Below are 17,673 nucleotides of genomic sequence, written 5' to 3'. Positions count from 1 at the left end.
CTTTCCTCCGTCTGTTTTTCTGCCCAGGAAACTTTGCTTTTCTTACCCTGTATCAGAAGAGAAAGCAAATTTGAATTCATTATTTCCTTGTTACACAAGAAGCCTGTTTCTCCCCAGCTGTAGTGTGAAAGCAGATCTGTGCCATTGTTCCCGCAGCTGCGGGATGGGTGGTTCAAGCAGCCAGGAAGATGTGAGCTAGGAAACACTGGCTCGGTGGGTCTGCACAGGGGGCCCCCTGCAGCTGTGCTCTGGTGTGGAGCAGCGGGGCTCCAGGGGTTTGGATCGAGAGGCACCAGCCACCCACAAAACCTCACATGTTGGAGCTTGGCTTAGTTTCCATTATGTATTTATGATGCCATCTGCCTTGTATTGCAATCACAGCTCCTGCTTATCTTTTTTCATATACCTAGGGAAATGGTCAAATAACCAAACGACAAGTTTGACAGAGTGACAGACACTTTAATACAGATTCTGTTTATTTGTCGCACGCAACCAGTGCAGTTTTCCTTTAAGCAGCATGGCCTATCTTAAGAGTCAGTAATTGAAAAGCAACAATCACTTTTAGCATCAAAAAACCTACATTTTACATCAGTAATTTTTCAGTGTAAATCAAAACCCCAAGGGATTTCCATGCGAGAATGCAGCTCAAAAAATGTAAATCTAGAACACAGACTCTCTGCACTGATGTAAAATGATGAGAATATTCTGGTGTAACACTGAGTGAAGCAATAAGAACAAATAAATCACCAATGCAGTACATCTGTTACTAGATTTGCACTGCTGCAGATACGTGACTCCACAGGGCAGACACGCCCTCAAAACACAAAAAAGCCTGCCTAAACCCTGCACTGCATCCTAGTGCACTGGATACCACAACAGCTTGCTTCAGAAAAGAGAAAGGTAACCACACAGAACAGTGCCTACTGAAGGTGAAGAGTAATTAATGCCCAGTCCTTGCTTCTGCAGCCCATTACGCTTCAGTCCCTGTGTTTAGTGCTCATTAGGGTTTGCACAGATGTGGTCAGACACATGCCTCCTCTTATCATTTCATTTTTAAGCTATCCAATCCAAATCTCTCTAAGGCTGGGAATGTTGGGCAAAATAGGCATATATTCTCCAAATGATCCAGATGCCCAAAACAGATTTGTGGGGCTTAATGCAGGATTATAAATAAATAAATAAATAAATAAATAAATAGATAAAGCTAGATGCTCCTCAAACAGTTAAAAGTAGATTTTCAAGAGCACCTTAGGGACCATAGCTTCTGTTGACTTGTCCAGGACTTGAGCTTCCAACTCCCCATCTTGCTTTTGAAGTTTTATAAGCAAAAAAAAGAAAATAAAAAGATTATAGGATCAGGAGGTTGCTGTGATTACTGCAGCACTTGAAAGGCACCAATGTATTGGTCTTACTGCAGATGGTTACTATGCTTGTCACAGCAGTTATTCCAGGGATTAGGAGCACCAAGCAAGACAACAACTCCTCCAAACAGTTGCCCTTTGTCAGAAATGAAAACGTCTGTGGGTCCAGCTTGGCAGAAGGCAGGCGGACGGCTGGCGCCAGGCACCGCAGCCGGGCCAAGGACAGGGTCACACACACTCGGGATGGAAGCTGCTCGTTGCAAGCTTGGCGAGCTAGACCCGCGCAGGAAGGTCTGCCACGGCCAGAGGCCCACAGCACCTCCTGGGAAGAACCAGGGAGACGTTGGGAAGCTCTCGGACAGGCTGTGTTAGTTCCCCAAGCCCTGCTGTTAGCACTGAATTGGAGGGATGCCAAACCCTTCTTAAACAAGCATTTCCTTGGCATCAAAAAGAACTGTGGGGAGAAGCAGAGAAAAGTTGGTGGATTTTTTTAGGCAAAATTGAAGCGTTATTAGACATGAAGCAAGGCCAGAAAGATCCTGTAGGTAGATACCTGTCTCCTCTTTGGCTTACTTCATTAAGAGTTCTGCAGGACTCAAAGAAGCCCAAAATTGGAAGTATTTGACATTACACTTGACATGAAAAAACCAAATATGCAGAGTCAAGAAGATCCAAGAAAACCAGCTCTGCCTAGTGCTGGATTCTTCTGGGAAGTCTCTCATTAAAGCTACCATTTACAATACGGTTAATGAGAACATACTCCTCTACAAGTTTGGTAAAAAAGCTGCTCGACATAATGGAATTTTAGAAACTGGTTTGTGGTCAATCAGCCAAAGGAATGCTAAAACATAAATCCCAACAAAAAAGCTTCCATGTAAACTGCGGGGTTTTAATAACACTGTCCACCGTTCATAACCTCAGAGTATAAACATGGCTTTATGACTTTGGCTAACACATTTCTACCAAGTCTTTGAAACTCAAGAGGTTGTAATGCTTCTATCTCAACTTCTGTGTTACTTATAAGTTTTCAGATCGTGTAGGCTACCAATAATAAAACTGCAACCCTTTTTGTTTTTTTCTAGAAGGCTGAAAATGGTGGTGCTCTCACAAATCTTGCAGATTCTCAAAAGAAGAAATTTCTGCTTCAAATAAGCTGATGGGCAACGGTGTCCTGTCAAGGGGGGCAGAACTAAATTGGTTTTGCTCTGACCCATGTAAGCTGTCCTGGGCTTAGTTATATTTAATATCTGACACCTCAATGTGAAAGAGATACAGAAAACATGCCAAATGAAGGAAATTACTAAGTTTTGCATCTCTTACCTACTCAGACTAGAAGCAAAAGTATGCTGCTTGCTCCTTTTCATCATGACCAAGTGGCAGAAGTTCTCCCTAGCATTGCTCTGCCTTTCTATGCTTCTCCAAAACATTAAAATAAAGATATTAAAGTGTGGAAGATTGCACAGCCCCTCCCAAAGCCCTCAGGACTTGGTCCAGCACATGCTCAAGCCCGCAAAGGGTCTCCCTGACTTCAGTGGGGTTTGTCTGAAGCTTTTAAAATGTCAGTATTTTGTATTAAGCTCCCTGCGTAAACTACTGAGTCACAATGGATTTTGATTAACCCTGCCCTTGACACAGAGGAAACCTCTCAATTCATCATAGTGAAGACTGTACCAAATTTAACTGAGCACATTAATCGCAAACTCATTTGGATTTGGACATGAGCCAGACTGCAGCACATTCACTGAACCTACCATGGCTGGGTATTCAAAGTTTACACTGGAGTCAAGCATATCAGAATAATACTGGAAAAACCTGACCTAATTAATTTTAAAAAACCCTTCTGAGAATGCTGACTCGTTTACTGAAACATTATGTCTCCTGAGCCACGGTCAGCTATCTGAGAAAGAACAGGAAACTGAGACATGAGCACATCCATAAGAATTAACAAAAGAACCCAAATATATACTTTAAATAGTTTGCAAAATGATAGTGAGATACAGTATCATTATCATTACACAAAAATTGCTCAATGGAATGACACTATTTCTGAGACAAATTCCATTACTTTAAGAGATGCCATTTTTGCAGGTATGGAAAATATTTGACAATGGCTAACAGACAGTTAAGCTTACTGTAGCCTGCTGGAAAGTTTCTGGACGAGGTCCGCTTCTCTCCTTTTGAAACTGAACGGGACAATGTGATTACTACCCAGGGTTGCTTGTGTATCACTTCAGCCAGGAAAAGTTGTGAAAATGACAGGAAAACATGGTGCTGTTATCACATGACACAACAACGTATAACACAATACTCGGCTAGTTACACTACCCATGGAGCGCTTAGCATAAGAAACTAGTGAACTATATATTTTTCTTCCAAATTTCACTTAAGCAACCTCCTCTCGCGGGGAACAATGTAGCTTCTGACAGTTTGAATTGTATTTTAACATATTAAATAATAAGCAGTTTGTTTTCTTACAGCAATGGCAATTAGTATTTCTAATTGTATTATTACTATGATTAGAAACATGAATAATTGCATACAACTTACTAACCAAGTATCTATATGTTAGGGGCATGCTGTTGTCTTGAGGTACATTGACCATCACTGCTTTGTTTTCCTTGTGGTCTCTAAAGCAGAACTTAGGAAAAAAAAATTATTATTTTTTTTTTTTTAGAACTAGCTTCCATCCTGAATCCACCAATCTAGGACTGGTGGTGTCTCCCAGATGTGCTTGTCATTAATTTTATCCCCTCTTTTAATGTGTAAGTTTGCATGACTTGAACAACTACATCCTTTCTTATTATCTCCAGAGTCACACAACCGACAGCTAAACAAGGGTTAGTTACCACCCCATTATGAGACTTCTCTAAGAACAAAAATCAGGTTCTGAATCTCCGAGCTCCTCAAGCTGTCCAGGTTTGGAAATCTACTATCCTGATATAAAGACCTGTTACCTCAAAACGATTCTAATAGCTCAGGCAACAAGGGCTCCTGTAAGCACTTTCTGGAAGGCACACGAAAAACAAGCACTCAAGTACTTGTACAAATGAGCAACACAGCGATCTACAAACAGTCAGCAGTGCAAACTTAGGGTTTTGCTCACCTCCTTGTTGCAAAAACTTGAGAGGCAAATGATGAGCATTTTTATTTCAACTACATGAAACATTTTTGTTTCAACCCTTCTAACAAGTTATTTTTCTAATTTAAACTTCTGTATCTCATAAAATCCCAACATTAGCCTGGGAAAACTAAAAGCTCTCCAACTTCTTCAGGATTTATTTTCTATTTGGGATTAAAAAAAACTAACAATAAAACAGACAAAAGAAAAAGTTTGGGCTGCATCACAGCCTGAAATAACCTGAAATTCAATGTTCAGACAGCCTGGCAGCCTTTTTCTTCCTGTGGCAGACAAGAACAGATGGGAGACAGAGAAATCACCTAATTGAGAGACAGAGATTGCTTTTTCAGACAGATGCAGCTATCATAAGTGTGGTGACCAAAAGAGAGCTCAATAACAAGACTAAGTAGACCAACCGTGACTTATACTTCTAAAAGTGCCCCTCCTCCAAGACAAAGATTCCTATAGGCCAGTGAAAGCAACTGCCTGCTGAAGGCCCTCCTGCTCCACAGTCTAGCAGTACAGTGAGATTTCAAATGTTTGCCTCCTCCAAGATGGCTGCCTGGGGCACAGATTTCTCCATTGACTCTCAGGAGCCAAGGCGTCATTTTCTGTAAGCTCTGTAAGGATGCTTACAGAAAATTAAGGATGCTATAAGGAGTTAGGCCAATGGTCCCAGAGAATCACCTTTCCCATCTTTCTCTGGTATGAAATAACCACCTAGAACATCAGAGAGACAAAACAAACACAGGTCATAGAGAAACCCACACACTCCTTAGAGAGGACAACCGCCCTCACGCTGCTGCAGCAAGAGACATTCGAAACAATCACTTTCAACTGACCTACTCTGTTCTCTGCAAAGACATCAGTTACGTTGGGCGTGAAGGACCAATCGCACATCCAGATTTACTCCAGGCGTATTTTACAAAGGAGGGAATTAAAACAGTCTCAAAGAGAAGGCTGTTAAGGGTCATCATAATCCACTGTGGACTGGCTTGGCCATTCTTTCTTTCTTTGCCAAGGTTTCCCAAAAATGGAGGGACCTTCATGATGTGAGGCAAGAACACTGACCTCAATCTTGAAGATGATGTCTGCAGTTTTCACTGACACAGTTACCATGAACCCAGTTAATCCAAGTCCTTTCAGAAATCAGTTCCTCTGACAAGCAGAAAGGCAAAACCAATGTGGCCCTGCAGGCCAACCCCCACCTCCATCACGTCCATTCAGTCTACCACAGTGTTCTTTCCATGAGCTCTTTGTACTGCAGGTGTTTTTCCTGGGTGCATCCTATTCATGCAGTACAGCTGTCCTCCATGGTACACGCTGAAAGTCAGCCATTTATGCAAAGGACAAATACAGAAGTTGTTGACTTGTGGGGTCAAAGCACCTCTCAATTTGCAGGCTCTCCTCTTTTTATTCTCCATTTCTTGACATGTACAGAAGACAAAAGGTATGATTGATTTCTTCAGTCTGAACCCACCAAGCAGAAGAGATGGCTCACTTCTCCGTAGCCACGCAAAAATGTAAGATATTTTACTATGAGGTGGTGATTAACACCTGAAGAGATAAAGGATGGGCTCTCATTCTGATGAAACAAAACACTGTGATCGCAAGTATGCAGACCAGCAAAGAGTAAAGTTTATTCCTACAGCTAGCAACAGCATTTGTTTAGTGGGGTTTCCTGCAGAAATGTGGTTTGCAAGGTCCACATCTGGAAACATAGGGTTCAAGTCCAACTTAAATCACAGATATGAATAGTGGTGGTCTGTATATAAAATCCTCTCACATTTCTGTATGTCACACAACCAGAAAACAAAAAATGTCTGTGACTGACCATCTCTGATTAATTGGAGTCCAACAGTGACAGTCACTTAGGGTCAGAAACCAGATACACCATCTGCACAACACAGCGGAGACCACTCCCTTACACAGGCACTAAGCTCAGATCAATGTGCAAGTCACGTCCTACTTTGTTACTTGTAAGTAACTATTGAACAATGTACTTATACAAAAAATGGACTGAGACCACACCTGTATGAGCACACATTCAGAGATGTTACATACAATAATCTGTTTCATCCCAGCAGATTTTGCATACTAAGCTAGCAGTTACTGTGGTTGCCCAAGAAAGAGGGAACGTGGAGATACAGGCTCTCTTCAGCCTCAGGACTTCATCCATGTTCCAAGACATCAGTCCCTAGGACATACAGGATGGGACACCTACTGCCCCGGTTGATCTTGGACTGATCCCCAGTTTAGAAAGCCAAATTCATGGGTCTAGAAGTAAAGATGCTAAAGGAGAAAGGCCCAGAGGGCAGTCCCTGCTCTCTGTTCTGTAAAGGTGAGCAACAGCATCTCCTGCTCCTTGAACAAATTTTAACTGAAATCAGCACCATCTGACATGTTTTCAGAGCACGCGTTATGAACTGGTGAGTTCAGATATGGAGATGCTCAATTGCCTTGCTTAGGAAGGACAGCAGTGATGTGCACAGCTCAACAGGTAACGCACAGGTTCTCCAGGATACTTTTTGATCAAAAAGCTCAAGTTCCAAAGGCAGCTTATCACTGGAGGGAGGAAGGTGGAAATTTTGGCAACTCCTAAAGGGGGCTCCTAAGTGGAAATCTGGATCCCACCTGTACTTCTCAATCGTAAGAAGTTACTGTTGAATATAAATAATGAGACCCATTTGAAGGCTCAGAAATGGCAACACATCACACTTTCTCTATAATGTATGAAATATGAGGTTTAGAACGGCTTACAGAAATTACCAGATAAAATGGTAGAGCACAGACACACAGGTCTTAAAATACTCTGAAAAACACACCAACAAATGTTACTGAACAGTCCAACATGAATGGAGCTGTGCTCTCCTGTTCTCTCTCTAACCCTGCAGATAAGATTAGGGTATTCTGGTGTCCTGAACGCTTTAGAAATCTCTACGCATCAAGCTTTACAACCAGTTTCCATATAAGCAGGTACACTGCTGTCCTTACTAAGGGATGCAGCACCTAGAAATAAAGGAAACTTGAAAAAGAGAGAAAATCGTGGCTCTGTTACCACAACAGTATGAAGGGAACAGTAGAGCCGATACCGACTCTGCAACCACTTGATCTACTTTCACTTCTCTTAAATAAGCACTGCAGTAGTTACATCTTCGTGTGAATTATGCAGCTATGCCAGGATCAGATGTGTCCCTCCTGATGCGCAAAGAGGGCTGTAAGTGAGGAATCCCCAGGATCCACTGAGCACTAATGTGACAGCTCTGCTCCTGCCAGACTAAGCTTCACCTCTGAACCAACGGGTCACAAGCAGCAGAATTAAATAAAACAAATTCTTAAGCTGCACCGAACCCTCCACAGTGTGAATCTTGAACTGCTTCCTCACAAAAGCAGCACTGTCCCTATCTCACACACAGCCAAGAGACTGCCCTTCCACACCCACAAACATGGAGGGAAATGTTTGGCTCTCCAAAGGTCAGGACGACAGACATTTCTCAAATCATCTTCCTCAATAGACCATGCAAATTATTACTAAAGCATTGACCTCATACCCAGGTTTATAAACCTGGGCTTTTTAAACCAATCTGACTAAGCAAGAAACACGGTCAGCCCCTGGCTCTTCTCCAGGCTCTGGAGCAAGACAGGTACCTCCAAAGCAGGACCTTGGTCCTGAGCAGGCTGCAGGCACCTAGCTTTTGCTGTAAGCATGGATGGAGTCAAGGATGATGACTCCCAAATTACGTGTCTCAGGGATGGAACTGGCTAGCCACAGGTCACCCTGGAGCCATCTTACTGGATAAAGGGTGGGCAGTACATCTCACCAGAAGGCAGGCACTAGAAGAAAAGTCTACAGGATACTTCTGTCCAAGGGAGACACCACCCACTTTTGCTCTTCTGTACAGCCTCTCTGTCCCAACGTGCAGCCACACTGATGCAGGTTTGATGGCAAATGAAGTTGGATTCAGTTTGAAAATGAACATTTGCATCTTATTGCTCTACCTGATTATTTCCCAGTTTCCATCAACTTGAAATGCTTCACCTCCCTCCACACACCATTCAACTCGGCAGAAAAAGTATGGTAGTCAACTCAAAACTGCTGGTCTTCGGAGACTGTCCTCACAGGGGAGTGTTCCTTCACAGGGAACACAGGACAGCAGCTCTGTCTCTCTGCCTTCCCATCTTCCCGTGCCCCACATGCTGGTAAAAAGAAACCCGAGGAGGCAGCGTGACCGTCAGACACCACACCCTGAATAGGGAAGTGCTGCACGTTCGTGCCTCAGTGTCTCAGACATCTGTGTGCCAACTGCCAGGGCCTGCGAGTGACCAAGGTGGCCGTGTCCCCGCAGGGTCCCACAGAGGCAGGGGTTACCCAGGTGGCTCCGGGCAGGGGCAGAAGCCTCCATGTCCCCCTTGCCTCCAGGTAACCCCCACTGCCACCGTGGGCTCTTCCTCCACACCCACCACCCAGGCTGCTGTCCCCTCTGGGCAGGACAGGATGGGCCTCAGTGCTTTGGAAGGTCATTGTCACTATCGCCATCTTTGCACAGTCTCTTGCCCATCAGCCACTCTTCCCCACCATGGAAGGGACACCCCTCGTGCACCAGGAAAGGGACCCATTTCACACCACATGGCACACTGAGAGGGTCACGGCTGTGAGGTCAAAATGCGGCTCCCAGATGAGCAGCTCCAACCATGGCTGTGTGTCTGCAAGAGCCAGGACAACTGTCCCTAACTGCACTGGTGACAGGTTATCAGGACATTCCGGCTGAACTCCCTAACCCATCATAAGCATCTAACCTTTACCTTTTCCAAATTACAGCACACCGAGTTTCCCATCTGCAAATGGGGAACACAGGGCTTTGTGCAACCATTTAGGTATGCAAAGCTAAATCACTCAGGACATGTGAAGCACTTGGAAACTGTGGGAGCCAGATTAATATAGAACATTGGGTTGTATTTGATTTAGACACCCAAAGGTAGGTGATTAGGTTTCCAGAAGTTCTGAGGAGCCCAGGTCCCAACAGCATGTCAGGAAGCTAGATGCTTGGCACCTTCCAAAAATCAATGTCAGTTGGCTTAATGGAGATAGAAGAGCTGCAAATTTTGGTTCCAGACATGGAAAGCCTAAATTCAGAAGCAGACTGCCGAGATATCAAAATCCTTGCAGAAAGAAAAGAACAGTCCTACTAGGGCACTACTGCTCCAAGGAACACGGAATTGGCTAGAGAAATTCATTTTGGAGGCTGCAGACACCAAAAAACTCCTCTGCAGAACAGGATTAGCGCCTTGGAGAAATACCAAAAATTAGAAGGGGAAAAAAACCAAACCAAAACAAACTCTTAATGCATCACGTTCAGTCAAAATCTCACACTAACTTCAGCAGCACCTTCTCTGAAGAGGTGATTTACTTGAAGTCTGAGATACTGAGAATGGGTGTTTTACAGACCATGTCACCTCTTTGCCATCTGGGACACAGGGGTCACAGGCCAAACAAACTTGTAAACTTCTGGAAGAAACAGGAAGGTTAAATACAAGACAAAACTCATCAATTTGCTCAGAAAGCTCCTGAAAAAATGATGTTTAAGAAACAGTGCTCTAGCACTTACACTACGGTGATGTTTATATTAAAAGTGGAAGCCTGTTTTCCACAGACTCACTCAAACATTTAAATGTATTTACTGATTCCTTGCAGGTATCCATTTCACTTGTGCTTACTTTAAAATAGAAGCAAGATCCCCAGCAATTACATTTGGATACTGCAGTTTTCAGGAAAAGTTGCAGAACAGTCACAGGAAAAAAAAAAATCAAATTCTTAACTGGTATCTTTTACACCAAAACCTCTCTGCAAGGCATTCACACATCACACCCTGCGATGGGAAGGTATTGTACAGCAGAAAGGTATCAGAAATCAGTAACAATAAAGATGTGAAATGACTGTGATAGAAATAGGGAACAGATAGAAATATTTACAGGAAAATTCATACAATTAATTGTGAACAGGTCAATTCAAAATATTCCACACTGTTTTTTAATATTTTTAGACAAATGGTAGTAATTCTCACAGGTTATTTTCTAATAAACTCAGCCAGCTGTAGGCTATGCAGCTGGAGAGTCTGAAACCACATGCCAGAAAGGTTTGGAAAAGTGTAAGAGAAGATTAAAAGAGAAGCAGACACTTGAGAGAGACTTTGGGATAACCAGAGAAATCCTTTCCAGGAATAATGACAGTCCCCGAACTACACAGAAAAAAGCAAGCAGCAGAGTCTGACATGCAGCTGGCCCTCCAGTTGCTTTTGAGGAAACCAACCCCAAAGGTCTGTAAACAAATACCTGCCAACAGACTTTTGGGGCATCTATGTGGAAAACGTGTGACTCTCTCAAGTGTCACAAGGAGAAGAAGGTCCACACAGGGCACCTTCGGAAGCTTAGGTCACAGTGAATCCATGGAGACACCACACGCTGCAGGGAGGCTACTGAGTCCAACAGGCCACCAGACAGTTCAGAAGCTGGGCTTGTGGACATTAAAAGGGGTCATTTTATTTTGTCACCTGTCCAGATGAGACTGAACGATCTGGTGTTCGAGTTCTAGAGAGGTGGCACCTCTAACAGTTAAGAGACTTCCCAGCTAGCAGATCAGATAACTAGGACAGCAACATGCTGTGAACCAGATGCCAAACCAAATTCTTTGGGCATGCTCACTTCCTAGCAGGCAGATCTAAATTCTGTAGCCTGAAGTCAAGATCAAGGCATCGCTGCACCGCCAACGCTTTCCAGAAAACCAGAAAACTCATCTACAGCCACCTGAACAACCTGGTTCAGCGGATGCCAGTGATGGCCAGCACAACACAGCAGCTGCAGGCAAACCTGCCATGCACAGCTACAGTCACACCTCACCACGTCATCCCGTCAGCGTTACTTGAATCTCCTTTCAGCAAAGGCCACCAGCTGCAAGTAGCTTTGTAGAGCATACACACAGATAATTGAGTAATCTGATTTTGTGACCTAAATCCTACTTGGACACAGAATAGATGAGGTAAAGGTGGGATGCTTTTCAGTTGGTTAGAAATAGCAACTGAAAAACAAATGGTCGAAAGTTTAAGAGCTCACCCTAACCACAGCTTGTGTCCTCCAGCCCCTGCAACATCTGCTGCAGGAAAAACTAAGTTAGCATTTGTTAATCTGGTCTAAGTCAGAAATACAGTCTGAACTAATGGGAGCCGTGGTCTCAACTGACAGTTCTCCACAGCCTCCACCATCACCCTGCCTGCAGAGCACAGCAACCACACACAACCCTGCTGACTTGGACCAGGCGCAAGCAGCAGCACACATTTCCCTGGACTGGGGCAGCAGCTGTCAGTAAAACTTATCTTCTCTGGACTGCATCCTTTCAAGCAAAAATTCTACTCCCCAGGTACTCTCTGTAATTCAGGCTCTATTCTGCGTTTATCCTGTACAGATCACATGTAAAATTATGTATATCACTGTGCTAGACAACTGGCAGACAGGCTAGGTAGAATGCCGTAACTAGACAAAATCTCTCTTTGTACTTACAAAGTAGATTTGCTCATAGCAGTCACGGCTGAACTGAACAAGACGCAGATCGTCTGTGGCTCCGTCAGCCCCACGCAGTCACAAACCCAGAGCGGACCTTCCTTCCGACCCCCTACCTTGCTCTGTGCTGCTCCGCACATCATCCCAGGGCTCTGCCCGCCTGCCCCACAGGGTCCGTGCACGAAAGCCATTCTCAGCACCCTTTAGTTGCTACAAGGGATGTCTCAAGCCCTCAGTATCACCAGGAGGGGAGATTTCAGAGAGCCATAGCCCAAATTCTATCAACTAAAGTACCTTCAGTTTCTAACCTCAATGAAAGCCACCCTGAGTCAGTCTCCTATTTAAAGGTCACTTCAAACCCCTGCGATTTTTAACACATATTCTAATTCAGAAAATATTTAGGGCAAAATCCTAGCAGCACTGGAGATGTAAGAGGTTTTGCCACTGGCTCCACTCTGAGCAGCTGTAGCCTCTGCTCTACGAGTGTCCTCCTTGCTTGGTTTTCTGGTCCTCCATGACAACGCTGACCTCCTTCAAGACACCCCAGAAGAAGAGAGGGGTCCTGGGCAGGGGCTCAGTGTGCCGTGGGCTGGACAGGGATAGGGCAGGAGCAGCAAGGCAATGCCACTGACTGTCACTTGACCCACTGTCCTCGCCAGCTCTAAGCTCCAAGGCCATCATGGAGATGGCACAGCAAAGCTCACAGGTCCCAACCACTCACTGGCTCCTCCTGCTCTCGGATGTGGCCTTGTGTTCCTACACATTGCTCTGTATCTTGCCCTAGCATCCACCTCCTGCGCTTGCTGTGCACCCTCAGCAGTACACTTGTACATCCTGAAGGAACACAGCCCCAACCTGAGACCCAAACCATAAGACATGGCTCAAAAAACAGCACAGATAGGAAAGAAAAGACAAGGAGGGACAGGAAAAAGATTTGGGAATCCATGTCCCAATGTTTATATTCAGTAGTGTTTAATCTGTGCTTCTCTTCCCTGGAAATAGTGTTCCAGACAGGGTACAGCCTACATGTTAACAAAAAGCCTCCACCTGTGAGAGCAGTGAAGCTCCAGGAACAGCCTCCGGAAAGGAGCACAGTGGGCATGATGCTTGCTGGTATTCTCTGCCCAGGATGGAAGGCAACTGGGAAGCACTGGTCAGAGTATTTATAACGTCATGTTCTGCAACTGGGATTCCACAGAACTTTGAAATCATTCCTCTACATAACATGCATCACAACCAAGGAACTAGCATGAATTAATGGAGTCAGAAATCTTGCACAGATCACCTGGGAACCCTCCCTGTGGAGTCCCCTTCGGACTGTCTGTGCATCACCCCTGCTCACTGGAACTGAACTCCACACCGGCTTACGTTTATTCTCAAAATGGTTTCCTCCACACTCCTCAAATTCTTTTCCAACACTCCTGAGACCTCTTAGACCAACAAACAATCCCTAAAAAGACACTCGAACTCACACCTTGACAGGGTAGGCGGGGCCTGTACCCATTTTACCAGGGTATGGAGCCTCAGCACTAAGGAGGAGCATGGCTACACCCAATATCCTAAAGTTTCCAAGGCCATCTCTGGCACAACACGCCTTCCCTCTCAGCAGCAGCGTCTTTGCTCCGGTGGTGCAGTTTACGCAGAGGTTTCCTCCCTCCTAATGTGCTCACGGGCAACAGGAGCCTTATTTGCTCCTTTGCTTTCTGTCTACTTAGTAAGAAACCACACTCTTACCTGAGCATTCACCAATCCAGCCTGATCAGTTCCCCGACCAAAACCTGTTAATCAAGCAAAATACAGCTAATAGGCAATTTACATCTTGTGGCAGCTGCAGGTCACTCTTGTGCCAGCCAGAACTCAGCACAGGCAACAGGCATTTGCCAAGGAGACTCTCTTCCCTCCTGGAGCAGGAGCAGCGGGACGCCTCTGGATCGGTGGATCCAAGTCACAGAAACACAAATTTCATGTGAGAAATTGACCTCTCTGTATCTTCAGATCCACCCATCTGGGCCAATAGGGTCTGCACAGGGAAATCTCCAGCAGTGTTGAGCCAGTGTGCATCTTGAGAGAGTGCCAAGGCCACCCCGCTCCAGCAGGCTGGGGAGGAGAAGCAACTCTGAACAGAAACACACCTTATGTGGGGATCGCATCTGGGCTAGGAGGTCTGGAATATCCAATTCGAATCTGAAGTCTTGAGAGGTTTCTAGACAACAGAGGAAAAAACATTCCAGCCTCTCTGGTAAGCAGGCAGGAGATGCAGAGACGCCGGCGTGACGCACCAGCTGCGAGACAAACACTTGAGAGAAGCGTGCAACCAGGAGATGTGAACATTGTTTTTGAGGAACAGCATCCACTCCGGACAACACAAAGAACGTGAGGATCCATCAGCTGTATCCAAGCTTGGTCAGCCTTGACACAGAGAAAGCAGTCTAACCAACAGCATCTATCTCTTTCAAATGAAAATGGCTACTCCAGCTTGCAGCCTTCCAAGAGAGCTTTAGCACAGACACACCACTGTCTTTTTTGACACCTGAATGAATATCATAGTCAATCCAAAACATTTCCAAGCCCTCAGAACCAGTTACACCATTCACCAGTCCAGGATCCAATCCCTGCCAACAACTGCAACTCCCACAGAGACAGAGCAGCACCTTCTTAATGGACAGTGTTGACAGTTACTTGCACAAACATGAAACTTAAAATGTCATCAACTAAAAACGAAAGCTCTTCTGTGCTAGACAGGAGCCACTGTGCCTTTCAGTAAATCTGAGACAGAAATCTGTGTAGATAAACACAGAAAAGTCAAATCCCTATGTATACATGGCTGATGGAGGAACCTGTGAGCTGAGACTAAGTCCTTTATTTAATGGGTACGGGGAGGTTTGAGAGAAGAAAAAGTCTCAGAGTTCCACCGAAAACTGATACAACTGTTTGATGATATTGAGGGAGAGACAGAAAAAGTGAATATATAAATGCCAGCTCTACAGTCAGTGAGAATACTCTATTTCAGAGAGGAAAATAGGAGAGGAAGACTTGCTAGAAAGGTCACTTGGGGTGATAAGAAGAATCATCTAAAGTACTCTCTAAAATTTCTAGATGTTGCAATTATCATTGATAACTCATCAGAAACATGTTTCTAACTCAGTAAAGACCTGCTGGAAAATTCCCAGCATAAAGAAGCTACCAGAAATAGGACCAGACCCCAGGAGGTATCTCCTGGGAAAGCAGAAGGCACGAGCTCAAGGAGAGAGGCAGCGACATGCAGAGCCAAGCAGAAGCAGCCGATAACCAGGGACACCCTGGGGAGCCCAGGCAGCAGGGGAAGCTGCAGGTGCAGTTTCTGAGACTTGCCACTGACAAAACCATTTAGATCTGCTGGGGAACTTGGAGAGGAAAGGTTTGGGGCATCCTTGCATGCCAGCTGCAGTCTGCCACACGTACAAGCTGTGGGTGCATCACCCATCCATCTAGATTGGTGGATCTGAGGATACAAAGCTAATATTTTCTGTATTGAGATGCTACAGCTACTCACTAGTGTCAGAACAGCTCTGTGCCACACTCGCATTCAAACTTTGGATTGGGATAGCTTGTAGCTAGCTGCCTAGAGAACTCAGTGAGAGCTAATCCTTGCATAACTCCCTGACATCTCCAAGTTGGTAAAAGGATAAACCTCACACCTTTGTTTATTTTAGTGCTAAAAAATATATTAAATCTATCACAGCTACATCTTTCACAAGTAACACAGAAACAATAACTTCTCTCTAACAAAAAGTAATAAGCACTGAATAGACAGGAAAATGACAGTGAATAGGTCTGGAAATTAATTATAGGCATATCTTGCATTATCAGCTATAATTTATCTCAGTTCAACCAATTCTGGAAGGCAGTAGCTCCAGTGTAAAACAGAAAGATCCCAAATCCAACCTCTTTTAATTTTGGGGAAAAAAAAAAAATCTACAGTCACTCTAACAAATTTGAACAACCTACAAATAACTGAAGTAATCAAACTGCATTTAAAATAACGCTGCATGTTGGCTAAATAATTTCAGAGTTGTTCCACTGGTTGTGCCTTTGGCTTTATACTCACATGTGTGGATTTTGGAAAGGAACTCCAGAAGTGTTTAGAGTAAATCTTGCTGTAGACTTGAAAGGTGGATTTGCAAAATTTAACTTCAGCGCTTTGCGTTTACCTGGGAGACAACGAACATAAAGTGAACTTTTTGTCAGCAACAAAATACTAAGAGCATCTGGAAATAAACAAAAAAAATGACATATTGTAAGAAAAAGAAAATGCATTTCACAACAACATCAGCAAATCATAGCTTGTGTTAGGGACACAGGGATGGGGAAATGGAGCCAGCTCTCACCCCAAGGTCTCCCTCCATCTCGTTCCAAGTCAGTCGCCAAAGCGAGGTGTCCCAGGCACCTCCTGTGACAGCTGGAGTCCCAGCAACAGCTGCCAGGGCCACCAGCAGCCACGGGGCACCTCCACACCAGGGCCCTGAGTGTCCTCCATGTACAACCACTCCTTAAACAGACCCAAGTTGGCAGGCTCAACTTCAGCCATGGTGACAAAGGGGCCTGAGCTGCTCATCACAGCCTGGGCACGCCACCAGACTGAGGGTGGACGGTGCTGCGGAGAGGAAAGGGCACCTTGGGATGTCTTTCATGCAACACCCCAGTCGCATGACAGGGCCCCTGACACTCCTCAGCCTAACAGCAAACTGAGACAACCAGGCCTGAGCGAGGATGGAGGAGATGTGCTGTGCGATCCTCCTGTCAAGTGAGTCGCCAAGCAGAGAGCAACATTCAGAGGGGTGAACAGGTGAGAGAAAGCTTTGCTCTGCAGCCAGCTGAGAAAGCATGGGGAAAATGAAATAAATAGTAGGGTTGGAGGGGTCCTGATCCACCACTCCAGCCACTGGTTATGTATTTTTCATTGCAGTTGAGATGACCTGCTTGAGCAACAGCAGGGTCAGGGACTACGAAGGGAGATGTCTGGAAAGGTCCCCTCCCACTAGGCTGCAGAGACCCTGTCTTGTTCCCATTTGGCCACAGGAAACTGTGCTCCTCTCCACACCAAGAGAGGGGCCCCTTCCACCCCACCTTCCCAGGAGCCTGTGACTAAACTCTCCTGGGCCTCTCGCTGGCTGGGTGATGTCTTCGTGACTCACTGCTGCTCATCCCAGGGGGCACCAGCCACCTGAAGCTGGTGCAATACCTGGATTCCTCCAACAACCTCTCTTTGCCTGCACCCTAGACCAGATGCCATATTCCCAAACATCTCACAGCACTCCTGGGAAAAGTCAGAAGGTCCCATCCTCCACTGCAGCATTCCTCTACCTCACACAAAGAGGTATTTTGGGTAACTCTTGAGACCAAAAAAAAAGAAAAAAATAGGTACAGGTCAAGGCACTTTACAGCAATTTCAGGGCATGACAGACTGTAAGGATCATACTATCATTTAGGTTGGAAAGGACGTTTAAGATCATCGAGTCCAACTGTGAACCCAGCACTGCCAACTCCACCACTAAACCATGTCCCTCAGCCCCACGTTCACACGTCTTTTAAACACCTCCAGGAATGGTGACTCCACCACCTCCCTGGGCAGCCTGTTCCAATGCTTGACAACCCTTTCAGTGA

The 17,673-nt window shown here is 45.1% G+C and overlaps 1 protein-coding gene across 1 annotated transcript in view; it reads right to left on the bottom strand.

Moving 5' to 3' along the window:
- The window catches only part of LOC104546836 (dual specificity mitogen-activated protein kinase kinase 4-like), a gene marked incomplete at its 5' end in the record, with an annotated part of 61,240 nt that extends 44,963 nt beyond the window's left edge, over nt 1–16,277 (bottom strand). The window contains 2 exon segments of the mRNA XM_010192330.1: nt 16,118–16,236; nt 16,239–16,277. Coding sequence (XP_010190632.1) covers nt 16,118–16,236; nt 16,239–16,277 — 158 coding nt within the window.
- Between the last annotated feature and the right edge of the window lie 1,396 nt (nt 16,278–17,673).

Source organism: Mesitornis unicolor, unplaced genomic scaffold (genome assembly GCF_000695765.1).
Source record: "Mesitornis unicolor isolate BGI_N332 unplaced genomic scaffold, ASM69576v1 scaffold6129, whole genome shotgun sequence".
Lineage (NCBI taxonomy): Eukaryota > Metazoa > Chordata > Aves > Mesitornithiformes > Mesitornithidae > Mesitornis > Mesitornis unicolor.
Note: the sequence above shows the minus strand (reverse complement) of the source record. Positions and strands in the feature narration are given on the sequence as shown.